Source organism: Nyctereutes procyonoides, unplaced genomic scaffold, assembly GCF_905146905.1.
Source record: "Nyctereutes procyonoides isolate TBG_1078 unplaced genomic scaffold, NYPRO_anot_genome, whole genome shotgun sequence".
Lineage (NCBI taxonomy): Eukaryota > Metazoa > Chordata > Mammalia > Carnivora > Canidae > Nyctereutes > Nyctereutes procyonoides.
In genome coordinates, this window is record NW_026575126.1 from 58,722,136 (window position 1) to 58,748,760 (window position 26,625).

Genomic DNA, 26,625 nt, shown 5'->3' on the forward strand with positions numbered 1-26,625 from the left:
GTGACTCATTAGTAACTTTTATTCTGAACCTGCTGATGAGTGAACACAGAGCAGACGGGATTCGGGCAGCGTGAACGCTGATGCTAGTCCTCCCAACAGGGCTCACCTGCCATCCCCCAAAGGCAGCAAGCCTGGGCCAGCTAGTGCTGCCTGGACCGCAAGGACTTTCTGTTGGCCTTGGAGGTACTAGCCTCCCGCTCCTTCTCGGGGTCGAAGACCTCTGTACATGGAAAAGGCGAGAAGGTACCATGAGTGGCAGTGCTGGGCGCACACACAGCAGCAGCCGCGTCCACTGCCACATGTCGCCTGCCGTGGGCTCTGCTCGTCCCTCCCTGCTGATCTACCCCCACACCACAGCCAGGAAGGGAGGGTCACCTCACATCCCGAGATGGCTGTCGAGGCAGGTGGGGGGGCTTGTTTAGACCAGAGCCTCACGTGCCATGGGAGTTCTACTGGGTTCTAAGCCATTGCAAGTGTGCAAGCAGGAAGGCCTCCACTTACTGGGTTCGGGTCCTGATCACACAGACCTGCAGGCACGGAGCCCTCGTCTGAGCACTCCCTGTCCCCAGGTGTCCCCTCAGTCCTGCCACCCAGCACCCCCCCCAGAGGCCAGGGGTCAGCACCCGAGCACTGCAGGGACACGAACCTGGTATCTCGTGAGGCCAGTAGTCATTACAGTGGGGACAGCGTGGCTCTGAATTGGACTGGAAATACTTGGCCACGCAAGGTAAATGCATCCTGATCCCACAGGTCTCGCAGCTTTGACCCTGAAACCAGAAAGGCGACGGCTGTGGAGCCTTGGGTGCACCTCCGTGGTCACATACCTTCAGCAAATGGCCAGGAGAATGCCCAACAGGCTCCACAGTTTTGTCTTCCAGGCCCCCAATGAATAATGATAATCCCAAAGCCCTCAGCTCAAGGGCTTTTAGGAATTTTTATTACAGAATTCTGAGAAAGGAATGTAGGTGGAGGACACTGAAAGCTCTGCCAGCCAGCGCACAGTGGCACAGACCTCGCAGGGGTCCTGTGCACAGCTACAGCCTTCAGGAAGGCCCCCGGGCAACGTGGGTCAGAGGCTTTAAGAAAACGTGTGAGCCCCTCCAGTAATTCCACTTCTAGGAATCTGGCCCAGGGAACCAACCCCAGGTGCCCAGAAGTAGGTGTGCAAAGAGGCTCATCGAGGCACAGCTGACGACAGTGGAAAGGTAAGAATCAGAAGGAAGAACCCTAGACGTCCCGTGCTGGCCCGGCGGCAGCAAAACCTCGCCAAGTAGGCAGCACAGAACCAAACACCAGAGGTCAACACGCCCAGATGTTCAGCACGCCACTGCCAAGGTGACGCAGGCTACACACAGACCTCTGAGAGCCCCTGGACTAGAACTAAGGCTCCGCGGGGAGAAAGGGCGGGCATTTGCTTGGTCATCCTCAGACACTTCCCAGGGGATGCCCTATGTCTGCCCATGCCAGAGGCAGAGGCTCAGGATGAGTTCTAGAAGGTGCCCCGCCGCTGGTACGGTACCTGGATGAGGAGGCTGTGGCAGATGTTGCAGATCTTCACGGCATCGGGGTACGTCTCCCGGATGTACTGCTCCATCTCCAGGATGGCCCGGCTGTGCAGGGTGAACTCCCCTTCCTTCTGCAGGGCAGAACGGGAAGTGGCGACGTCTGAGCCTCTGGCAAGTCAGGGCCTTCCCACCCAGCAGGCCCACGGTCCACAGAGCTGCAGACGGGGCACCCCTCACGCCACTGGTTTTCACCAGTCCCCACCCGCAGGTGTCCACGCCGGCCCCTGGGCAGAGCCACAAGCCACGAAAACCTGGGCCGAGACTGAAAGAGAATGAGGTGAGGCTCTGCACACCCCTGCCTCGGCACCTCCCTTGTACCACACAGGCGTGAACCACGAGTGTGCCAGCAGCCCCCGAGCAAGGACTGCCCTCGCTCCCCTACAGGGAGGATGCGGAGCAGGGAGAGGGAGGCGGCCTCCCACGGGGTGAGCTGGGCACATCCCCTGCCCTCATGTGCACCCCTCCCTCTCCTTCCCCAGCCAGCACTCCAGCCTTCAGCTCCGGGGTCATTGCCTCAGTTGGGGAAAAGCTGTCCTGCGAGCGTGTTTCCTTTCTACCTGTACCTCGACTTCAGCAAGCTGCCTGCCCAATCTCTGGCTCCTCCCCAGGCCGCGGGCCCCGGGACAGCACCAGGCCCGGTTCTGCTCTTGTGTCCCCAAGCCTAGTGCAGGGCTCAGCACTGGGCAATCCCGTGATAAACCTCCCAGGGCAGGTGGACTCGGCCCTGCACTGAGACCACGGGGTGAATGCCCAGGCCCCCATGAACAAGTTCTACTCGTGCTACACACCTACTGTGTGTCTGGAACTGGCCAGTGCTCATAGTTCATGACCCTGCTCAGTCCTATGGGGGCCCTGTTGCAGATGAGGTGCCCTGGTCCCCCAAAGAAGAGCCAGACTCCCAAGATCTCCCAGGCCTCCCAGCTATCCTTTGAGCTCAGGCCCTGCAGCAGGATGGCCCCTGCTGTGTGGAGTGTGGCTGTCAGCAGAGGCCCCCACGCTGAGGACCCGCACCCTCACTGCAGCCAGCCCACCTAGGGGCCTCCCCCGGTCCCGGATGCCCACCTGCCAGCCCCCACCACCGGGACACCTTCATATCTGTGCCCTGGATGTGCACCCACAGCAGGGTGCTCAGGGCTGCTGAGTGGCAGGGTGGGGAGCTCTGGGGGGTGGACCAATGGGCGATCATGGAGAATAGTTATCTTCTCATCCTCCCATGAGGAGCAAATACTTCTTGCATGTGTTTGAGTTCATTTTAATTAAGTTCTATCCCTCCAGGTTATCCCCTCCCTACCCAGCCATCCCCCCAGCAGCACTGGCGGAGTGTCTGCAGGGGCGGCAAGGTGCAGGGAGAGATTGTTAAAACACTTGGTCTGGGGCAGACCTCAGTCGGTTGTAACCTGAGCTACCCAAGAATGCTCCCTTGTGCCAAACCTGCCCTGGAGGGGAAGAGAGCCTGTGACACGGCCACTGTTGGGAGCTGTGGTCACCCTGGCCCAGGCCTGGATGGGGGACACCACCCATGCCACGGAGCCGCAGGTGCCCAGCTAAACACCAGAGCTGAGGGGCTGTCGTCAGGGCACAGCGGAGAACCCAAGACTGTGGTGGGTCCCACCACCCCTGCCCTCAGCCCTGCAACTGTCTTCCCCTGGCCAGGGAAGCACCGGAGGCCCTGAGGCCTGCTGGTCACACTGCAGGGATGGCCCGCCCCTCGGGAGCAAGTACTCAGTGCCGCCGCTCGGTGACCAGAGGCAGGCTGTCCCGGGGAGGGTAGTGAAGAAGTGTCTCACCGTGAGCTGCAGCCTCCAGCCACGGGAAAGACCGCCGAACGAGGAAGTAGAGGGTGACCTGAGCCCACCACGTGCAGACACAGGCACTCAGGGGCACGGCTGAGGTCAGAGGCCAGCTCAGGGCTTGTCTGCCTCGGGCTTCCTGGTGGTACCTTTCGTGGGAAAAGCCCAGAAACATCTGCTCTGCTCCAGTCAGCAGAAGCAGCCACGGGGGGTCTAGAAATGTGAACATGAGTGCTGTCTGGTCCCTTTTAGACATCCACAGCTCCTCCCCAGCATCTGCCCCCAAGTCCTCTCTGCACCTTGGGGCCATGTCGAAGCAAAAGGCCCATGGACCCCGGGCCCTGACTGATGTAACATTGACAATAACCACCACAAGGATGGCAAATTCCTTTGGGAGCCCAGCACTGGGCACTGGATGTCTGCCGTCCCTTCCCCCCACCTCCCACCAGGAGGTGACACTGTTCCTCCCCTCCTACAGAAGAGGAGCTCTAGGTTCCCTGACCAGGAACTGGGCCGGGTCCGGTGCCAGAGCCATGCTCTCACCCACAGCGCCCATGGCCCCACATCTGTGGACCAGAGTGCCAAACCGGGTAGAGTCCCTGCTCTGCACTTCTGGCCAGGGTGCCCTGGCCACATGACACGAGCAAGCGGGAGGCTCCAAGTCCTTCTCATAGGGTCCCGATGGGCATTAAAGCAGACAAGAGGCCTGATAGGGCCTAGCTCAACAGACAACAACTGGATACGATATGGTTTTAGAGAAAAACTGTTCTCTGTTCTAAATGTGCCGGGCTGGGGAAACCACACTACCTCGATCAGCCATTTGTTCTGTACAAACTTCTGCAGCACCTGCTCTGCTTCCTTCTTCCTCATCTTCTTGCCTTTAAGTTGATCGACCAGGTTCAAAATATTTGTGGAAGATGCAAAGCCAGTTTCTGAGTCAATAATCAGTTCCAACTGGAAGAAACAGCAGGTACCACGTTCATCTATCAAACCGCCAAAAAACAACATTTGAGCAAGAACACCAATCCTGGCGGGGGCAGGAGGCTGTGAAACTGCTCACAATGAGCGGCAGCACTGGGCCCTGGGACGCTCCTTCAGGAAGACAGCTTTGTGACGAGCACCAAAAGCCATAACCACGGTCAGTCCTTTAGACTCAGTGCTCACCCTGAGATATCATGCCAAATGGATGACCTTAACACCCCTAAATCAAGAATCCTCTTGGGATCCCTGGGTGGCGCAGCGGTTTGGCGCCTGCCTTTGGCCCAGGGCGTGATCGTGGAGACCCGGGATCGAATCCCACGTCGGGCTCCCGGTGCATGGAGCCTGCTTCTCCCTCTGCCTATGTCTCTGCCCCTCTCTCTCTCTCTGTGACTATCATAAACAAATAAAAAATTAAAAAAAAAAAAAAAAGAATCCTCTCTTGCCCCCACCTCCCTGAAGGTAGAGAAGCTGGGGAATGAATGAATACCAAGGTAGCACCCTCCTACTCAGTTGGTAGGACTCACACGGACAGGACCTCACAGGTGAAGGGCAGGCTGGAGGCAGGAAGGGCAAGACAGCAAAGCCAGGGTGGACCAGGAGGCAGGCTTGCTCGGAAGCTGCAGAGACGGTGTGGAGCCCAGGCCAGGAGGGCCCAGCGGGCTGGTCCCGACACTGCTCACAGGGCTGCTGGGAAGATAGGCTTCCTGCCCGCACAGGCCGGCTAGCATCCCAGTGCCTGGTTCTCAACCTAGGCTGCCAGTTGTCACCAGAGGCTTGGAAAGGAATGATTCTAGGAGGAGTTATCAGAGACCTGGATTCGCCAGGTGTGGATGAGGTCCCAATGTCTCAACTATTTTTACCCTCCGGTTATTAGAATATGCACCCAGGGCTGAGAACCACTGTCACGGCCAGGTGCTCACCAGGTGAGTGACAAGGCTGAACCAACAGTTCTGATACTGGGGAGGCAGAGCAGTGCCTCTCGAGTGTGAATGGGGAAACATGCCATTGGGGCACCTCATTAAAATGCAGACCTGGATTCAACAGTCTGTGGTGTGGGGCGGAGGGGAGGGGGGGGAACTAGGATTTGGCCTTTCTAGCAACTTCCCTGGTGCTGCTGCTGCTGCTTCTGGGGGTCTGGACCCTGCTGGGAGCAGCAAGAGGAGCACTTGTTCACCTGCATTGCACAACCAGAGGCATGGTGCACAACCAATCCGGGTTTAAACCTAGAGAAGTTCTTCCTTCCTGGGAAGCCCTGGTGCCCTTCTGCCATCCGTGGTGAGCTGCTCAGTGACCCACCCCCTGCAGATGGCTATCTAGGGCAGCAGTGGTGACTCTCCAAGATCTTGGTTTCCATTTCTAATGATGGAAGACAGCAAATCTCCCCTAAGAAGCCCAGCCCATAAACAGGAACTACTGTACTTACAGCCTTTCTAAACAGATCCAGCTCATTCTCTGCAAAATCTGAGGCCATTTTGGAAACGGAAGTTGTCGCAAGATTCACCTAAAAAAAGAGGTCAGCATGGCAGTCAGGCTGGGCCCCTCGCTGGTCAGCTAGTAGAGCACCTCTCACCAGCCACTGAGCACTAGTGTGCAGGTGCTGCTGGCCATAGGGCTGGATTTGTGAACAGTCACATGTTACAGACTTAAGTCTCTAACTCAGTCAGCACGTCTGAATCTCAGATTTTCAGAACGTGTAGTATCTTCCAAACCCAGATACATTTGGGGAACTTACCTGCATGCTTCATGGAGCCTCACATGCAAAAGTAACTGACAAGGCCAGCAGTAAACAAATCAGATTCACCCATTTAATCCAGCATTCCCATAGCTACTTGACTCCACAACCCTTTTCCCGGGGAAGGGTGTGGGAGTCCTGGCCAGCGCCTGTCTCTGGATGGGCCTGGCTGCGGGAGCCTGGTCTCCTCAGATGGGCCTACAGTGGTGCTCTAGCCCGGGCCGGGGGCCTGTCTGCTCCGCCTGCCTGTTTCGCCCCTTGTTCCCTGGCCAGGAGGGACACTGGAACAACAGAAGGCCTGACTGGCTCTCAACCCCTAGTGCCCCACATTTTTTTCCTTCTCACAGCTTCTATGCCTTATGAAAAATGAGAAACCACTCTCCTCCCTTTAATCCTAATATTCCACACTTTTGAGGTGACTGCTTGCGTTGAACTGTCAACAGACCAAACAAAGCCTAGTGCACGCTGCCCTGTCTCGGGCAGGGGCTCGGTGTGGGGCAGTGATGTGCACACGGAGGTGACAGCCCCTAGCCCTGATCATGGCACAGGACGCTCTGGTGGCCTGGTGGCCTGGTGGCTCTGGTGGCCTGGGCTGCGTCTGCGTCCCCCTGCAGGGCAGCTGCGGCAGGGGCGCCTCTGCTCCGCACAGACGCCGCAAGAGGGCGCCAGCAGGCACTCACCAGCGCGTACACGGGTCTCCCGTCATCTTCGGTGGCTCCTTTCTTGATCTCAATATACAAGGATTCCAGGACGCTGTTAATGTTGTTGATAAAGTCTTCCAGCTCCTCCACAGCGGCAGTACCTGGAGAGAAATGAGCCCGGGGGGGGGGGGGAGGGCACCAAGAAGTGTGGTGCTTGGAATCTCTCCATCCACCTGAGCCCGTGACACCAAGGCCAGAAGCAGGTGGAGGCCCAGACCCTTGGTGAATGCCAATGGCTTCCTTCCTCGAGTCATCAGACCCCCGGGGAATGGTTTCTGAGCCCACCCAGCTCTTCCTGTCCTTGCTGTCCCCTGCCACCTCCTATGCCCCTCTGCAGGCTTCCCCCTCACAGCCTCCCCCATGCCCGATCCATCTCTATTCCTTCTTCCCTTTCTCCACCATCCAGACACATACCGAACACCCCCATGCCAGCCTTCGTGCTGGGCTGGGGGCAAGGGGTGGTGGGCGGGTCAGGGGGCAGCAGTGAAGACTAAACGACCTGGGTAAGAGACCAGCGTGCACTGATCACCCCTGCCCCCCAGGGAGGCCCTGCACTAAGCACTTTCCAGGCATTAGTCCATCCTGCCAGCAGGCCTCTGAGGCAGGCATGAGCGTCCTCTGGTGTGGGGATGAGGCCCGGATGCACAGGGAGCTGACTTGCCTGCAATGAACCCCTGGGGCACAGTGAGCAGCAGGGAGCCTCGCAGCACAGCCATGACCTGAGCTCCAACCTGTATGCTAGCCCGCCTCCAGGCTGCCTGGAGCTGCACAAGGAAGGCCCCACCACTGTCCTGGGGCTGCCAATCCATACAGCAGAGGTATGCGATCAGCATCCCCATGTTGCAGGGGCTGCAGTGAATGAACCACCCACCAGCTGGGGACAGAAAGCAATCAGGGAGCCAGTGAGGCTGCAGCAGGAGGCCCTGCAGCCCAGAGGGAGGGGGCAATGGGGAGCCTTTCCGAGTTGGAAACAGAGAAAGCAGCTTTGTGTCTTAGATTTACCCCCTCTGTGTACTGTGATACTTTTTTAAATAAAAAGTGTTTATTACTGTTTTTACTTATTAAAGGACTTTCAACAAATTTGAGAAGCAGCAGGCATACAAACAATATGATACCCTTAATGTTAAAGGCAATGATAAAACCAACAAAACAATACTTCAGGAGAAAGGCCAGGAAGAACGACCCAGCAAGCTGATGGCTCAGGCCACTGCCAGGAGGGAAACACAGACGAGGGGGTCGGCCCAGGGCACTTGAACTCTGTGTTTGACTTCCCACAGAGAACGACACTTCGAAGCTCCTGTATACCTACAGACTGAAGGTTAAAAACAATAACCGGTTACACTGGTGGCACCAACGGTCACAGCCATGTGGACCACACAAGGAGACTGTCCTAACACAAGCAAGGGAGGACACGAGGTGGCCCGGAACAGCTGATGACCATGACAACAGTACTATATGTGCAAATCACAGCAGGGATCCAATCTTCCTTTTTAAGTAAACTTGTTTAAGTTTAAAAAAAAAAAAACACTTTAAATAAAACATCAGTAGTAGTGAGTAGGCGGTGCGTGGACATGGCGCGAAGAGCGCCGACAGCTGCGGAGAGCCCGGGGCAGAGGCCGGGCGGGACTCCAGCCCCCGCACCTGCACCTTCGCTCAGGCTCTTCCTTTCCGAAATGCCTCCTTCCTCCTCCTCACCCCCGTTTCTACCTACTACTCATCACGGAAGCCAGCTTGAATAGCACTTTTTTTCCATGAAATGTTCTCCGCAGCTCCCAGCACGCGGTGCCTTTGCTGTTCCTCTTCCACACAGACGTGCGCAAGCAGCATGTGGGCCGGGGCTTGTGCAGCATGGCCAGGAGGCTTCTCCGCATGCGGGAAGCCCTTCCTGCTGCCAAGCTCCAACCCTGGGAAGCTGGGGGCACTGCTCACTGACTTGGGGGCGGGGGGTGACAGGGCTCTTCGTGGGCAGGAGCTGCTCCGTCCACCCAGTTACATGACACAATGGCAAGTCCCACCTCCCTCTGAAAGTGATAATACACATTTTCCATTGAAAAGGCCACTCCTGGGTGTCGCTCAGAAAAAGGTACCCTGTGGGCAGATCACAAACACTCTAATACATCGGACTTTCCAGATACTTTATCTGCATGGAGGTGAGCTAATAGCCACTCGGCACTTTCCCCTCTCCCACTCCCTCTGGCGTTTTGTCCAGTCTCATTTTTCAGAAATAATGAATGTTTTCACTTTACCAAAAAGAAAAAAAAGATCAAAAACAAAAACAAAAACAAAAAACCCACTTCCTACTGCAGTCCTCATTTGCAGAAACCAGCCACCTGCTCCCCTGCTCACGTTCTCTGGCCTCACCCTCTCCGACCACACTGCTTCCTATGTCAAGGGCAAGTCCTCGTCCCTGCCAACTGCTGACACCCTGCGTGTTTCTCACACCCTGTGCCATACTACCTCCTTCTTTTTTTTTTTATTTATTTATGATAGTCACATAGAGAGAGACAGAAGGAGAGAGGCAGAGACACAGGCAGAGGGAGAAGCAGGCTCCAGGTACGGGGAGCCCGATGTGGGATTCGATCCCGGGTCTCCAGGATCGCGCCCTGGGCCAAAGGCAGGCGCCAAACCACTGCGCCACCCAGGGATCCCCTACTACCTCCTTCTTAATCACTACCTAAGAATAAACTTCTCTTGTGTTCAGTAACACCCCCCACCTGACTTGAGTTTTGGGGGGGCAACAGCATGGTGCTGTGTAGCCAGCCCAGTCCCACCCGCCTCTCTGGGGGACCCCAGGTGAGTCTCTCCCTTCCTCTCATCTCTGAAGGCCACCCACTGCCTCACCTTCAACTTCATGTGTCTGAAACACATCCCTCTGACCCTCTCTCTAAAGCCACCCCTCGTTCCGACCCCCCTAGCCTCCCACTCCCCTGGCATCCTGGACACGTCTCCCCTCCCATGCAAGCTTCTTGGACCAGACCAGCTGAGGGGAGGTTCCCGTGGCCTGGCCTCCTACCGCTGTCAAGCACTGCCTTTCCCAATCACTTGGCTGCTCGGATTACCAAATCTGGCCACCCCACTACCGGAGTCATCTGGTAACGTTTGCTGAGATCCTAACAGGATCTCAGTTTTGTTTTTGTTTTGGGGTTTTTTTTTTTTTTATTGTCTTTCCCCTATGTGTGTGATCTGGGGAGGAGAATAATTCCAAGAACCCATATCCAGAGAACCAGAAGGCAGGAAGCTGAAGGGACCAGATCTCAGGTCAGTCAGGAGTGGTCCAAGATCCATCAGACAGATACCCTCAATCTAGGAAGGGACAAAGGGAGGGCTGGAGGTGGTTCCAGCTCAGCCACCAGAAGGTGGGAAGGTGGGAAGATGGCTTTGGCCATAAGGTCGTCCTGTGCCCTGGTGTCCTTGGGGTCCTGCCCACTCCCCAGGCTGGCCCTTAGCTGCCAACCAGTCCTGTGTAATCCTGTCCCAACACCCTTCCCACGTGGTTCTTTTAAAGTCAGCCAGAACTGAGGCCACCTGCTTGCTACCAAGATCCCTGATAGGCCCATCAAGTGTCCCGGGTACACCAGACCAGCGCGCTTCCCGACCTCCCATCCTCTGATGCACTATTTTCACTGCTGTGCCCCCTCTCCTGCCCTGTTCCTGAAGCCCTCATGGAGCAGCTATAGTCTGCAGATCTGTACAAACAGCCCAGGCTAAAGGAGTGTCCATGGATCCTATTGGCTCCAACATCCTGTGAATTTATGGTCATGTCAAAGTGCATGAGATAAAAGACAGACCCACACACTTCTGAGGCAATTATGTCCAGTCTTAGTCCCACCATTTTGATGACTTAAGAGAATTAATTAATAACATCACTCTTCCCTTCAGAATCCCAAACCCACTGAGAAAAAAAGACAGGCCTCAGCTACGTATCAAAGTAACCAGTTTTTTTGCAGTTGAGCTGGATCAGAGGCTGGGTCTTTCAATCCCATGGACCTGCAGTCAGCACCATGGGATGACCAGTTCTAAGAAGTGACGAGCATGGTCCTGGTCCCACCACCACTGTCTCTTCTGAGAGCAGGGTACCACCCAAACCAGGGCATGGGGTACCATGTCCAAACCAAGCCAAGGCCTATGGATTTTAGGTGCCTCCTGGATCCTTTCTACTTGGGAGCAGGGTGTCCCTCGGCCTTCCTTGTGGGTTGTGGCAAAGTTGCTCTGGTTGAGCTAGAAATAGGGAGCCTACAAATGTGTGGCTATCATTCGCCTGAGTGTGTGCTGGGCACTGCTCACTAGCTTGCTTCACTTCATCACTACAGGAGCTCTAGAACGCAAGTTATGAATATCATCTTTATACACAAGAAGCTTGGGGAGGTCCGAGAACTTACCCAGTGTTCCCATAGTTTAGCAGGGGTGCCCAGGCCTGCGTGACACCACATCCCAAGCTCTGGCACACGAAGCCACAGAGCGTCCACAATGCAGAGCGAGTGTTCCCTGTGAACACACCCTGCCATGTGCGGGGCTGAAACACCAAGGTCCTGGGGAGGACAGGATAGCTCTTTCTTTAGTGGGAAATGCCTTCCAACAGGACAATTAAAAAGCGGGGACTTGGGGCAGTGCATAGGCTGGGGTGGCACCAAACAAAAGGGAACACCATTCCTCTGATGAGCGGGGCTGCTTCAATTTGAGAGATTGCTTTTTCTGGCCACTTCTATATATATATATATATGATTTCCTTTTCTTGTAAAATTAGATTTTAGCTTAACCAACAAACCTCTTCTCACTCATCAGGGTTCCTGCTTCCCATCAGGCTACTAGAACCTAGGGCTCACTGCACACTCGGGCGGCAGGCACTCAGGAAGTCTGCTGCCCTAACTTCTGAGCAACAGTTTTGTTCCAAACTAGGTACTATAGATAGAAAATGCTATTTTTAGGCAGAGGAAATAACAGCAAAAAATAAGACCCCAAGGGACCAAACCACTTGTGGGCCAAGTCGCCCTCTCCTTTGCTGGGGCTGGCCAGGTGGTCCATCTGAGCGCAGCGCTAAGGACAGGGCAGGGCCAGCGCTGGACCACACACGGGTGCTGGGGCACACTGGGCCCAGAACATGCCCCCCGGGCTGGGAAAGGCTGGCAGGCAGGGACACAGAGAGGCATTTAAGGGGTCACATCTCAGCTTGTGACCTTCACATCAACTGCCTGGGAAAAGGCCTCTCTGGACACTCAGCTATATGGGAGAAAGATGGGAACTGACAACAATGCCATTTCCAAAGTCTGGCTAGTGAATGCCGCCAGAAGAGCGGGGAGGGGAGGAGCAGTCTTTCATGTGGCAAATACATTTGATAAGTAATTCTCTGTGTCTGTGCATCAATTGTTCACCATGTACCCTGCTCCTACTCCCTTGTGGTCTCAGCAGGGCCTCATCAACAACCACTGAGCCGAGCTAGGATACAGCATGGTCCAGGGCAGGGGTTTCCACAGAGGACCCGAAGGGTCAGAGAGCTTAAAGGCTTACCCAAGATCCCAGGGCCAGTGAATGACAAACAGCAGACTGGAAATCCGATGTCTGGCCTTTAGTGTTTGGTACAGTGACAAAAAGGACTCGAGCATTCATTAAAACAAAGTTTTGCTTAGATGTGCAACAATATCTGAGAATTACTTCACAATATGGGTCAGGTATGTGGGAGATGTGTAGGTCAAATAAGATTAGTGAGGAGTTGCCATTTTTTACTGGGCAATGGGCTTCACTGCATTATTCTATTTTTCTGTCTGACTTTCCCCAGTTAAGGGTAAAAAAAAAAAAAAAAGTCAATCCTCAAGAACGATGTAATCTGATGCCTTCACCCTCGGGTTTCTAAATCTGAAAAGAGAAATGACAGTGCTCCTAGACAAGGTAAGTGAGCTCAGAACTCTGACCGTACAAGGGAAACAGGCTTTTTAATAACGGACTGTTCTTATATCTGTTGCTTAGAGAGCTGTTTCTAAGTACACAGAGACTTTTTTTTCCCCTCTTTTTTTTTTAATATAACTTTAGTTAGAAAGCCTGCTCTTTGGACCTTCCTTCAAATGGCAGCAGACAAAACTTATTTTACACTACTTGGCACAGTTCCCTGCATCTTGGCCACAGGGTACCAAGGACCCTAAGACCTAGAACACCATTGCTGGGGTGGTGATGGGTGGTGTGCCTACTGTCTCTGTATGTCCGGGAACCCACCCATCAGCCAGGCCCCTCGCCAGAGCTCTGTTGGTCAGTGCTCCTGTGGGGAACAGAGCAGCGCTGCCTCCTTGTCAAGAAGGTGCTGGGGCATCCTGAATTACAATGTGAGTCATCACAGAAGATGAAGCCACTTTCAGCAGAACTTGACTGTTGATACTATTAATGTGCATTTCACTTCATCTCAGCCTTTGAAAACAGGTGGGCCACCTACCATTGAGATGAGAAGCAGCCCCAACCCTGCCTCCCCCACCCCTGGAAAGTTCAGGGAGCAGATGAAGGGCCTCTGCAGAGAACTGGCCACCCACATGCTAAAACCCCAGTAGCTCTTTTATCCCTGGTGTGTGAGCTTCCTCTTCCCCTGGTTTCATCTGAACAAAGCCTGTTGTTCCTGACAGAATCAGATGCCCATAGAGGCCAGGCAAGGTGGGTGGGGCAGGGGGACAAGAGCAGATGCAGGGGGTGAAATGGAGAACACCCGCCCCATCGAGAGCAGCAGGACTACTCTGCTTCAACCACATACTCAATCTTTGGATTTTAATGAGAAATTTCCTGATTGGTTTTTGTTTTTAATATGGTAATTAATTTTTAAAACATTGTAGGGCAAACAAACTGTGCCCATCAGCTAGAAACCATTGACAGGCCCAGTCTGCAAATTCTGATGTGGGCTGGGACCCTGCCATACAGAGACAAGATGATTAATGGGGCCACTCTGTTCCCTGACCTGCCAGATAAGAGACTGCGGGTTGGGCTGTGAATAACTCAGAACAGACTGTGTCACACTCACTCTTCTGAGAGACTGGCTACAGACATACCTCAGAGATAGCACAGGCTTTGTTCCAAACCACCACAATCAAGTATCACTGCAATAAGGCAAGTAAAAAAAAAAATTTTTTTTTTGCTTCCTAGTGCATATAAAAGTTAAACTTGAACTACACGGTTAACTAATAAATATACAATGGCATTATGTCTAAAAACACCATGCACATACCTTCACTTAAAAATACATTATTGCTAAAAATGCTAACCAACATCTGAGCTTTCAGCAAGTTGTAATCACTGATCACACATCACCATAACATATAATAATACAAAAATTTGAAATATTGCCAAGAATTACCAAAATGGGACACAGAGACACAAAGTATGCCATTGGCAAAGACACCAACAGACTTGCCTGATGCAAGGTTGCCACAAACCTTTGATTTGTTTAAAAAAAAAAAATGCAACATCTAGAAAGCATGATAAAGCAAACTGCAAGAAAAAGAGGTCTACACACCAGGAACAGACCACATGTAAGAACAGGACTATGACCCACAATCTGCAGCTGCCAGCACAGAGAAGCAGCCCCTTCTCCACGCTAATCAGCCCAGGGAGCCAGCCTACTCCCTAGAAGCCAGACTTGTAGGAAGTCAGCCCCCTACCTCTAGCATCCAGGCCAGGAAGGCAGACAAAAACCTCCGAAATAACTGGCTCAAGATGACCAGGACTTGATCTGTAACTGAAAGCTCCCCTCGTTTTTCTGTTCCTGCTTAGGACCAACCAGAGGAAGCCAATACGCTCCCTTCAACTGACCGAGGGATGTCCTGCTTCTAGTTAACCAGCCTCTGGCCTGCAGTCAGGGCACACCTGATGCCTTCCATTCTCTCTCGCTCCTCGGCCTGCCATTGAGTCTCTGCCAAAACACAAGTGAGGGGGCCGCCTCCCTCGCCACAGCGAGCTCTGAATAAACAGCCCCTGCCTACTCCCATTTGGGTGGTCTCTGTTGAGGTCCACATGCAAGACTTAGCTCAGTGCCCCGTTCCCGGCAGGCATTAGCAAGGTGGCTGAATGGTGTGCACAGGTCTATGGTGCTGTGAGGGGAGACTCTGGACACTTTGTCCACTTCTCCACAGCCCTCACCTCATCCCTGGAATGTGGCCCAGCTTCCTACAGTCTCCTGGGAGACCTACTGCAGCCCTCTACCCCAGGCCCCCATACACAGCCAGAACAGGGCCAGGTCCTGGCACCGCTTCTCCACACCCCCAATGGGGGCTCCATCACCCTTAGCCACACTCAGCTACACTCCTTCATGATCCCAATGTGCGCGCCCCCTCCTCGCTCTATACTCGCACCACGTGGGCCTCCTGCCTGCCCACAAGGAACGCCACAAGGAACTTGTGACTTCCTTCCATTAGGAAATAGAGACCACGCCAGAAATTCAGCCCCCTATGGTCTATATCATGCTCTTTATCAGCACTATGAATCTTCTGATAGTCACTACCCTCACGCCCTATCCCCAGGATGCGGGGTCAGATGACAGAGTAAGAGTCATCTGACAGAGGAAGGAAGGGGCAGCAGGTAGCATGTACTGAACACCCACCAAGAAGCACCCTGCACCAGGCACCTAATACAAGTTTCCCTGGTTAACCCTCACGACTTTTCCATGAAGTAGGTAAGATTTCCTTTCTAGAACAGAAAGCTGAGACTCAGAAACTAAAAGAACTTCCCCCAAGTCTCTGACTGGAACCTCTATCTGGAAAAAAGAAAAAAAGAAAAAAGAAAAGGCTTCCCTGCTCTTGCCAGAGGCCTCTGTGACAATCCTGTTGAAGAATTCATCCCTGGCCCTCCAGTGGCCACACGTAACCTCCCTTGTGTTTGAGATCCAGGACAAAATGCAATCCAAAACCAATGAAGTGCACACTTAGAAGGGCGTGGAGCACACAGAAGTCCTGGCTTAGGACATCTGTGCGGGCCACTGTAGGGTCGTCCCACCCTGAGGGCTGCACTGCACAAGGTCAAGAGCGGGAGGGGATATGGACCCAGAGGCCTTCAGGAGCCAGGGACGTGAAAGCAACGTTCATTTCCTTGTGGTTAAGGAGCTTGCTGAACCCAGACAGTCCTGGTAAAGCAGGCAACAGACACCTGTTGTGGAATTCATCAAGTTACATTGTAGACATTACTTTTCAAGCTAATTTTCTGCCAATTTTCAGTTATGATCATATCCTTAATCCCCCTTGATTAACTGGGAGGGCAGGCAGCTTGGCATGGTGGCAAGCTTATTACCTGTTCCTCACAGCCAAAGGGGAAACAGGCACAATGAAATCATTAAAAACAGGGGGCAAGTTTATTGGGAGCTGGCTTCTAATGACCACAGAGTCCTCCCTTAAAAGAGCAGACACTTACAAATATGGCCATATGCTGGAGGGAACACAAAAACGTCAACTATATCGCTGTGACTCACTACCAACGCACCACCTAATGAGGTGCAGGGGTCCTGACGGGGGCAGACCTCCCCTGTAACTCAGCATGAGAAAAACAGAGCCATGGTGAAGCTAGGTAAAAGGTTTGACAGAAATGGAAAATACCTGTCAAAACCCAACGTTCCTCTCACACTGTGCTCGCGAATCTATTTTTGGAACGTGCATTTCGGTTAACTGGTTTTTTGCTTGAACACCGTATTATTTACTCTGCTTACGGAAATCAAGCCAACTCTTCATTTGTTTTTAGCTAAAATTTGAGATATTTTACCTAATTTGTCCTTAGGGCCGTAGATAATTTTAAAACCCACTAAAATTAACAAATAATAAACATCATTAATTACAAAATGTGAGTGCTGGGAATATAGAAAAGGACCACACAGCAAGCTGGCAACCATGAAAAAAATACATGATCTTAGGGAAGAAACCCCACTGGATGCTAAGTCTAGTGCGTATAAGTGGGATGACTTTGTCTCAGAGAACCTCTCTGCAAAATACTTCTTAATCACACAGGAAAGAGCAACTTTACAGCGCAGACACCTGGCAGACACCATGTTAAACCAAAATCATATACCACCAGCTAGGATGCAGAGAACACCACTTCTTGTATTACTCCTGCAAAAATAAAAAGCATAACCATAACGGACTCAGAAGGAACAGCAAACAAACCTGAACTGAAGGACAGCCTACAGCCATGCTGTCCAATACAGCAGCCACCAGGCCCATGGCAACCTGGCACATGCAATGTGGCGGGTCCAAATTTAGATACATCCCAAGTGTAAAATACAGCCTGCATTTCAAAGATGTGCTATTAGAAGACAGAAAGTATCTCATTAATAATTTTTGATATCGATTAATAATGATAATAAGAATATTTTTTGATATTGGGCAGCCCAGGTGGCTCAGCGGTTTAGCGCTTGCCTTCAGCCCAGGGCGTGATCCGGGAGTCCCAGGATCAAGTCCCATGTCGGGCTCCCTGCATGGAGCCTGCTTCTGTCTCTGCCTGTGTCTCTATCTCCCTTTCTCTGTGTCTCTCATGAATAAATAAATAAAATCTTTAATAAAAATAATTTTTGATATTCATTACATGGCGAAATGATGTTACTTGGGATATAAATTATACCTGTTTCTTTCTATCTCTTTTAACATGGCCACCAGAAAATTTTAATTACATATGTGGCTTACATTAAACTTCTATCAGCTCTGTTCTACTAAATAATCAACCCATAATCTTCAAAAATGTCAAGGTCACAAAAGTCAAGGAAAAGGCCTCTGAGGAGTACTTCCCAGTCGAAGGCACCTAAAGAAATGTCCATGACCACTAATGCAACACATGCCCCAGCGATGGATCCTTTGCTACAGGAGACAATACTGGGACAAATGAAACTCCAGTGGGCTCTGTGGATGAGAGGACAGGGAGACATAAACATTAATGTCCTGATCTGAATGATTATCTCATGATGATTTAGGAGAATGTCTTTGCTAGAAGGGCATGTTCCCTAAAGAATTTAGGGGTGACAGAACTTCCAATAGGTAGCTCTCAAATGATCTGGGGAGAAATAGTTCCTTGTACTGTTCTTATAGCTTTCCTATGAGTTTCAACCAAAAGACAGAAGATCAGACCCAAAACATTTTAATGAGGCCAGGAACTCGAATTGTTGCCATATGGTGACCCTCTGCCTCTGTTCAGTAATGCCACATAAGAAATGAAACAGAGGTGCCAACCAAGAGTCAGGCTCTTGGCCAACACCATCCCATGACAAAATCATCAGGCTTACACACCTCCTCTTCAAGGGCCTTGGGCCACTTGTGAAGGCTTCAGAATTCAAGTTTCCAATTCATTCTGTTTTCTAGGAAACTGAACCAAAGAAACTGTCCATAACTACCTGATTACTACATAACTACTTCCCAACTCTTTTGTGAGTTGGACTTCAAGGAAGGCGTTCCTCCAGGTAAACCCTGGATACAGGACAGAAAGGATCTATTTCCTGGATGCTACATCTATTTTCTTAGAGACCCACACAGATGATGCAGGGCCCCTCACCACACCCAGAAAATGAGCTCTATTGTGTGAACCTGATTATCCCCTACATTTTGCCATCTTGGGCACTTAGAGGCCTTAAGCACATGTTACACATTACATTTGTAATCTTCACAAATAACCCAGGGTGCCAGATATCTCCAGCCCCACCTCATAGCTAGGAAAATGGAAGCACTGAGGTTTAGCAATTTGACCAAGGCAATGGAGCTACCAAGCAGCAAAGTAGCTTTAAATTCAGATTTTTTTTTGTTTTTAAGAGCAGCACTGGGGGCACCTAGGTAGCTCAGTGGTTTAGCATCCGCTCAACCCTCCCCTATGCCATCCTTTTCGTCACTCCACCCAAGTGCACGCTGTCTAGGAGTGTATGTTAGCAGATTCTTAGAGGACATAAACTCCTTTGCCTCGCTTCTTCCATTCAGCATATAATCACTTTGAGATTCATTCATGTAAGAGCCTGTAGCACCAGCTCATTCTTTTTTGCTGCTAAGTAGTATTCCATCAGAAGGATCATATCACGGTGTGTTTATCGGTTTGCCTGTTGGTAGACAGCTAGGCGTTTCCAGTTTGTGGCCATATAGGCAAACCGACTCTGATCATTTATGTACTAGCCTTTGTGAGGACATAGATCTTCATTTCTCTTGAGTCTAAAAACAACTATTTGAAACAGAAATAGCTGTGTCATGAAAGTGTTCATGTTTTTTCAAAATGACTATACCATTTTAGATTCAAACAGATAGAGTTCCAGTTCCACTACTTTCTCGTCAATACTTGGTATGCAATCTTTTCAATTTTAGCCATTCTGGTGGGCATGTAGTGTACCTCACTGTGGTTTTAGTTTGCCATTTCCTTAATGAAGCTGGGCACTTTTCACGTACTTTGCAATCAATCTAACTTCTTTGGTGAAGTGTCTATCTGTTCAAGTCTTTTGCCCATTTTTTTCAGTTGTATATTTTCTAACTGTTGAATTGGGGAGTTCTCTACATATTTTGGATACAAATACTTTATTGGTTATATGATTTGCAAATATTTTCTCCCAGCATTTTGCTTGTCTTTTTATCCCCTAAACAGTATTTTTTTTTTTTTAAGATTTTACTTATTTGAGAAAGAGAGGGAGCACAAGCCAGGGGAAGAGGCAGAGAGAGGGAGAAGTGGACTCCCCACTGAGCAGGGAGCTCGTCCCAGTACCCTGGGATCATGACCTGAGCCAAAGGTAGACATTTAACTGACTGAGCAACCCAGGTGCCCCTAAACAGTATATTTTAAAGAGAAGTTTTACATTCTGAAGTCCAATTTATCAACTTGTACTCTTACAGATCACATCTTTGTGTTATATCCAAGAAATCTTTGTCTAACCTAAAGTCACAAAGATTTTCTCCTACATTTTCTTCTAAAATTGTTATAGTTCCAGGTTTTATGTTGAGATCTATGATTCATTTTGAGTTAATTTTTTTTTATTATTGTACAAAGCATGGATCAAGGTTCATTTTTTAAAATATGGTATATCTAGGGTACCTGGCTGGGCCTGGTCAGTGGAGCACATGACTCTTAATCTTGGGGCTGTAAGTACAAGCCCTTTGTTGGGTGTAGAGATTGCTCAAAAATAAAATCTTTAAAAAACAAAATTAAAAAATAAAAATTAAATAAAAATTTAAAAATACAATACAACACAATAAAAAATAAAATATGCAGTATCCAATTATTCCAGCATCATTTTTGGAAAAGATTATCTCCATTGAATTGCCTTTACATTAGCTATCCATCTATTTTGGGTTTATTTCTAGACTCCATTCTATTCCACTGATCTCTGAATTTATCTTTATGCCAATACCACACTGTCTTGATAGGGTAGCTATATAATATGTCTTAAGATCAGGTTACTCTTAACTTTAATTACTCAGTGTTAATCCTCCAAGTTTGATTGTCTTTTTCCAAAATAGTTTTGGTTTTCTAGGTCCTTCACCTTTCCACATGAATTTCAGAATCAGTTTGTCAATTTCTATAAAAAGCCTTGCTGGGACTTAATTGGGATTCAATTAAATCTTTAGATCAATTTGAGAATAGATATCTTAATAATATTGAGTTTTCCAGCCTATGAGCATGGTTATCATTTATTTAGGTCTTCTTTGACCTCTCTCAACATCTTTTGTACATTTCAGTGTACAGGGCTTGGAATGTTTTATCACATTTCTAAAAAAAAAAAAAAGATTTTATTTATTTGTTCATGAGAGACAGAAACATAGGCATAAGGAGAAGCAGGCTCCCTGTGGGGAGCCTGATGCTGGACTCGATCCCAAGACCCCGGGATCTTGACCTGAGCCAAAGGCAGAGGCTCAACCACTGAGCCACCCAGGTGCCCCATCACATTTATTTCTAAGTATTTCATATTTTTTATGCTATTATGAATAGTGCTTTTCAAATTTTCAATTTCAATGAGATGACTCATTGTAAGCATCAAAAATACTTGGATTTCTGGATATTGATCTTGTATCCTGCTACTTTATTGAACCCACTTATTAGTTCTAGTAGCTTTTTTGAAGATCCATCAGATTTTCTACATAGATGATCCTGTCTTTCAACAGTTTTACTTTTTCCTTTCCAAACTGAAAGCCTTTTATTTTTTTCTTGCCTAAGTGCACTGGCTAGAACACAAATGATTAGACTGGACATTCTTATCTTGCACCTGATATTAGGGTAAAGTGTTCAGTCTTCACAATGAAGTATGATGTCAGCTATAGGCTTTCCATAGACCCTCTCTATCAGGTTAAAGAATCTCCCTTCTTTTGTTACTTTGCTGAGGGCTTTTATCAAGAATAGATGTTAGATTTTTTAATTCTGTACAAACAGTTGTTGAGTACTCTCTACTGCTCTAAGCCCCAAGTTCCTATAACTCTGCTTCTACCCTGATCCTTAGGGTCTCTAGTTTCCTGTATGAAACTTCTGCTGCGTCATGCCAGGAGATATATCAGATTTTATCAAATGCTTTTTCTGCACTACTGAGATGACCATATGGTTTTTCTTTTTCTTTTAAGGTGTAAATCACATGTATTGATTTTTCAAATAATAAACCAACCCTGCATTCTTGGGCTAAACCCCACTTTAGTCATATTATACCATCCTTTCTATATATTGCTGGAGTAGACTTGCTAAAATTGTGTTTATAATTTTAGCATCTATATTCACAAAGGATCTTGGTCTTTAGATTTCTCTCCTTGCAATATCTTTGTCTGGTTCTGGTATCAGGATAATGCAGGCCTCAAAGAATGAGTTGGGAAATGCTCCCTTCTCTTCAATCTTCTGGAGGAATGTGGGTGGAACTGGTACCATTCTTTCCTTAAATACTTGGTAGAACTCCCTAGCAAAGCTGCTGTTCCTGGAACCATACTATTCTCAGCCCCCTGCCCCGTGAACATCAGGCACTGCTTCTCTCTTAATCCTTTCAAATGTATCTTTGCCTGGCCTCAGGCAGCAACCAGTGTATCTGCTCTTAGATGGATCCCTGCCAGGGAGTGGGGGGAGGTAGCTGACTCCACCTCTCTAGGCACCTCTTCCTGCCCCCACTCTACCCCCACCCCACTCTGACCTGCAAACACTTTGGTCTCCTTGAGCTCTCATCCTCCATCCCCTCAGCTGTCTGTTCAGTACTACCTGGGTTTCCCCTACGCCATGGCCTGAAAACTCTCAGGGCACTGAGCTGAGGCAATTGTAGTGCTCATTTTGTTTTTGCCTATGGTATAAAAAATATACTTGGGGGAAAAAAAGAGGGAATACTTGGTTGTCATTCCTGGTTCCTGGCACAGAACTCCTAAAACCCTTGGAATTTCCTGAGTGACAAGGGTGACAGAAGTGTTTTGTTCTAATGAGGCAACTCTTGGCAGGTCCCTAAAGAACTTCAGGATGGGAGTCGGTTGCCAGAAAAAAACGAGCTTTGATTAGAAGCTTGGAACTGTCAGCCCCATCCCCAACTCTGGGAAGAGCAGAGGGACTACATACGGAGTTAATCACCAATGGCCCATGATTCAGTCAAATCACACAAGTAATGATAGCTCCATAAAAACCTCCAAATGATGGCTTTTGGAGATCCACTGAGATGAACACATCAAAGTATTGGGAAAGTGGAGCATCTAGAAAGGGTGTGGGAGTTGCATGCCACCCCTGCCCCCTAAGCCCTGCCCTATGCATTCTTCCCATTTGGCTGTTCCTGAGCTCTATCCTTTATATGAGGCCAGCAAACATAAGTGTTTTCCTGGGTTCTGTGAGCCATTCTACCAAATTACTGAACTTGAGGGGTGGACCATAGGACTTGACCTTATAGGTGGTTGGTCAGAAGTCTGAGGCCTAGACTTGAGACTGGCATCTGAAGTGGGGCAGCCTGGTAGGGCTGAACCCCTTTAACCATGAGATCTGACCCTCACTCCAGGTAAACAGTGTCAGAACTGAGCTGAACCACTGGACATCCAGTGAGCATCCAGAGAACTGGGGAGGAAGTACTGGAAAATACAACACATATTTGGTGTCAGGAAAGGAAAAAAAAACTTTCACTCCCTATCTCTCAAGGATTCTCTGTCCTTCACTGACTAATGTCCCTTGTTTCATTTATTTTTAATTGTTTCATACAGGAAGGTAAACTGCTCCCTGTTGCTCTATCTTGGTCAAAAGTAGAAATCCTCAAACACAGGTCTTCTTAACCACCACTCCCTAGGCTTCCTGTGCCTAGTTCCATTAAAGGAAGCTTATACTAGAATCATATGATTCTGCATCTGCATGATTCATGAAACCCAAGGTGAAGCAAGAGCTTTGTCTCTGTGTCACCAGTCCCTAGCACAGGGACCTGGCCTCCATGATGCCACAGCAAGAGGTGCTAGATGATCACACACATGTGCACAAGATCCAGCTCACAACCCCAGGTGCCCTCAGAGGGCACATAGGCCCTCCATGCCACTTAGAAAGCCCAGACCCAAAGCTCTACACCAGCCCATCACAACAAAATATAAACTCTCCCTAACCCAGATAACTGGGGAATTTGCTTCTAGTTTAATGATGGTAAGACCTGGAACCAGAGCCCAGAATAGGAAGCATGTTTGATAAGTTGGACAAAAGACCATGGGAAACTACAATCAGAATAACTCACAGATTCAATTACTCCTCTGTTTCATAATTATCTTAGAAGCTGAATATTTTTCCAGCTGGTAAAAGGGGACTTTCCAGGGCATCTTTTCAAAAGACAGATTAATGATGTTTATATTTATTTAATTTGAGATCATTTCTTTCCATCATCTCTCATTTTAAAATCTCTGAAATAACATTAATGCTTGAGAGAAAGCTTTTTTTTTTTTTTAAATGAAGGGTGTGGGGAAAAGCAAACTACAGCTCTATCCCATTTAGCCCAGCCATAAGCATATCTTGATATCTTTATGCACAGATATGGCACATAAAGTGTGAATAATAAATTAATTCCTAGATATATTCTACAGGACTTTCCTAAATTAGGTCATAACAACTTTAAAGGTCAAACAAAGGCAAAAACACTTTCATTCTTAGTACTAAGGCACCATGTGGCTCCCTGCAGTGAGCTATGAAACTTCCCCATTAGCATTAAAGCCCACATTTAGGACTTACAAGAGAAACTGAAGGGGAGGAGGAAGGGATAAAAGACTAAGAAAAACATTCTTATGCCCTTCACCAGAGCATTCTGAGGGGGAGGGTGGAAATCCTGTTGTGCTTTTTCAAGGAGTGAGAGAGGCTGGCTTGGCAGGTGTAACATTCCCTTCCCCTAATAGAGGCCCTCACCAAAGACCTCTATCCACCCCAACACAGGCAAGTAGGACAGACGTGTTTTTACCAGAAGAATAGTTTTCCAGCACAACACTAATTATGTCCCTTTCCCGTCTCAAGTCCTTTCAGACGTCCACACTGTACTCAGAATTAAGTACATAAGAAACCCCATTACTCTGGTGCACATACTATGGGTTCTTCCTGATTTATAGACTCACATACCACAAAGACGCATCTGTTCCCACACATCATATGTTCCTATCTGGGGTTTCCCAAAGTATGTCAAGTGGAGGTCAACGAGGTTTAGATACATGGGATTAAACCAAGTTCAACAGGTTTCCTTACTATCGGATCCCTGTAGGCATTTCATTTGTTAGCATGTACCAGCCAGCTCCCAGAATTTCATGTGGCATACCTCAAGGGGCCAGTCTCTCCAAAACTGCCTCTGCCCTAACCCGTAAGCTCTCGTCTTCCTTCTGCACGTCATGGGGGAGAATGTGTCTCTGTACCCACCAGCTCGCCCTTCCTGCTCCCATCCACCCTTCACCTCTCTCAGATCTGGCTTCTGCCTCCCCCATGCCACATTCGGCACTTCTCCATATGTGGCCCCTCTTCTCATCTTCTCATGGGCCTTCACCCCTAAACCCAGTGCCCCATGCACACACCTTTCCTCACACCTCCTGGCTGGCTCACCTCTCTGTGCTTTCCACTCTTGTTTTGGAAACAGAAAATACACTCAGAAAGACAAAAGCACAGAATATAAACACCTGTATTCCCGTTAATCAGAAGTGATGATCATCAGACTATACTATGAATGTCATGTTTACTTCAAGTCTTCTTTTCTTTAATAAAAGAGCAAAATAGAATAAAGATGAGTGTCCTTTGATTTCTCCCCAAAGGCAAGCACCTCACAAGTGTGTTACATATCCTTTCGGTCCACTCTTACTTTTTTTACATGCAGATGTTAAGTATTTATAAGTTGGGGCACAAGGGTGGCTCAGTAGGTTAAACTACTGCCTTCAGCTTGGGTCATGATCTCAGGGTCCTGGGATCCAGCCCCGCATGGCATTGGGCTCCCTGCTCAGCAGGGAGTCTCCTTCTCCCTCTCCCTTTACCCCGCCCCTGCTCATACGCACTCTCTCTTTTTCTCTCTCAAATAAATGAAATCTTTTAAAAATTTGTTATGTTTTACAAAAAGCGTAACACAGTGACATCGTACAGTAAGTATGATTTATCCACTTTCTTTTTCATTCAACAGGATCTACCCATACTGACACTCCACTCAACCCGAGCTACCAATATTGATTTTACTGACCTGCCAGCAATGATCCTATTGTTTCTGCTGTGACTTCCAGTTAATGAAAACTCAGCCAGGTCTGGTCTGTGTGTATTATCTTACATCCCATCTCAGCAACCCACTGAGAAGATGCTCCAAATTCCCAGCTGGCCCAGGACAGGGTGGCATTATCTCTGGGTTTGGCTGAGTCCAAGGCCACACTCTGACCCCCTGTGCTAAGCTGCCCTCTAACCACTGACAGCTAAATGAGCACCTTCCCCAGGGTCAGGCACTTTGTACGTATCTTGTCTCTTAATCCTCTGAACCCCTCTATGGTGTCAAGGATGATTAATTATCCTCATGTGAGAGATGAAGAAGTTCAGGCTAGAGAAGATGCTGGAGCCTTGGCGTGAACCACAATTAAACAGCTTCAAAGTCCAAATTCCTACCCATTGGGCTATTAGATTTACTAAAAAAAAGTAAATAAATAAAAAGTAAAGTCAAAGCCAAGATGAGAAGCACAGGCTGGTGTGAGAGTATGGGAGAGACCTGACTACCCAGGTTGTTTTATCCCAGTGTCTTAGTCCCTGATCGCACAGCTCCAGGGCATCCTGGGAACGGGGAAATGATACTCACGGTCATGGACTCGATAGCAGTGGTTCTGCAGGCGCCGAACGTCCCACTCCTCCAGCACTCCATGAGTCATCAGCAACTGGAGGAATCGCCGGTGAACGTCAGTCATGACGCCCGCTCTTCTAGTACCACCCTGTGTGTGCGAAGGAGCTAAGAAAAGAAGCAAACAAAACCCATTCACCTCTGAGCGCTCCGAAAGCCAGGTTCTATATTTTGTACTAACTTACATTCACAGCTAGCCATTTGTTATAGTTTTTAGACTCAAGAGCATCCTGCCGAATAGCCCAAAAATGAAAAGGACACCAGTCAGGGGCAAGCCAACTAGTACCAGCAGGTACTAAAGAGTAACGTGGGTCCCAGAGCCAGCCAGCACGCCTGGACCCAGCTTACCTTTCCATCTAAATGAGTGAAATTGGAGAACCTGTCCTCCCTGTGCTTCAGTTTCTGATCTATGAGACTAACGACAGAACCGTGCTCCACAGAATTACTCTATTCAGTGAGTTAACACATAACAGATTTTATTTATTTATTCATGAGAGACACAGAGGAAGAGAGAGGCAGAGACACAGGCAGAGGGAGAAGCAGGCTCCCTGCAGGGAGCCCGATGTGGGACTCGATCCCAGGTCTCCAGGATCATACCCCGAGCCAAAGGCAGATGCTCAACCACTGAGCCACCCAGGTGCCCCAGTGA

At 49.2% G+C, this 26,625-nt stretch overlaps 1 protein-coding gene across 1 annotated transcript in view; it reads right to left on the reverse strand.

Annotated features, from left to right (window-relative positions):
• Positions 1-4: 4 nt before the first annotated feature.
• NSMCE1 (NSE1 homolog, SMC5-SMC6 complex component) overlaps positions 5-26,625 on the reverse strand; it is a 32,826-nt gene continuing 6,205 nt past the window's right edge. The window contains exons 2-8 of the mRNA XM_055339791.1: positions 25,938-26,084; positions 6,749-6,870; positions 5,760-5,837; positions 4,163-4,309; positions 1,520-1,636; positions 647-767; positions 5-220 (exon numbers count right to left, since the gene is read on the reverse strand). Of these exons, the coding sequence (XP_055195766.1) occupies positions 141-220; positions 647-767; positions 1,520-1,636; positions 4,163-4,309; positions 5,760-5,837; positions 6,749-6,870; positions 25,938-26,084 (812 nt within the window). The 3' untranslated portion in view covers positions 5-140. The remainder of the gene's footprint in view (positions 221-646; positions 768-1,519; positions 1,637-4,162; positions 4,310-5,759; positions 5,838-6,748; positions 6,871-25,937; positions 26,085-26,625) is intronic.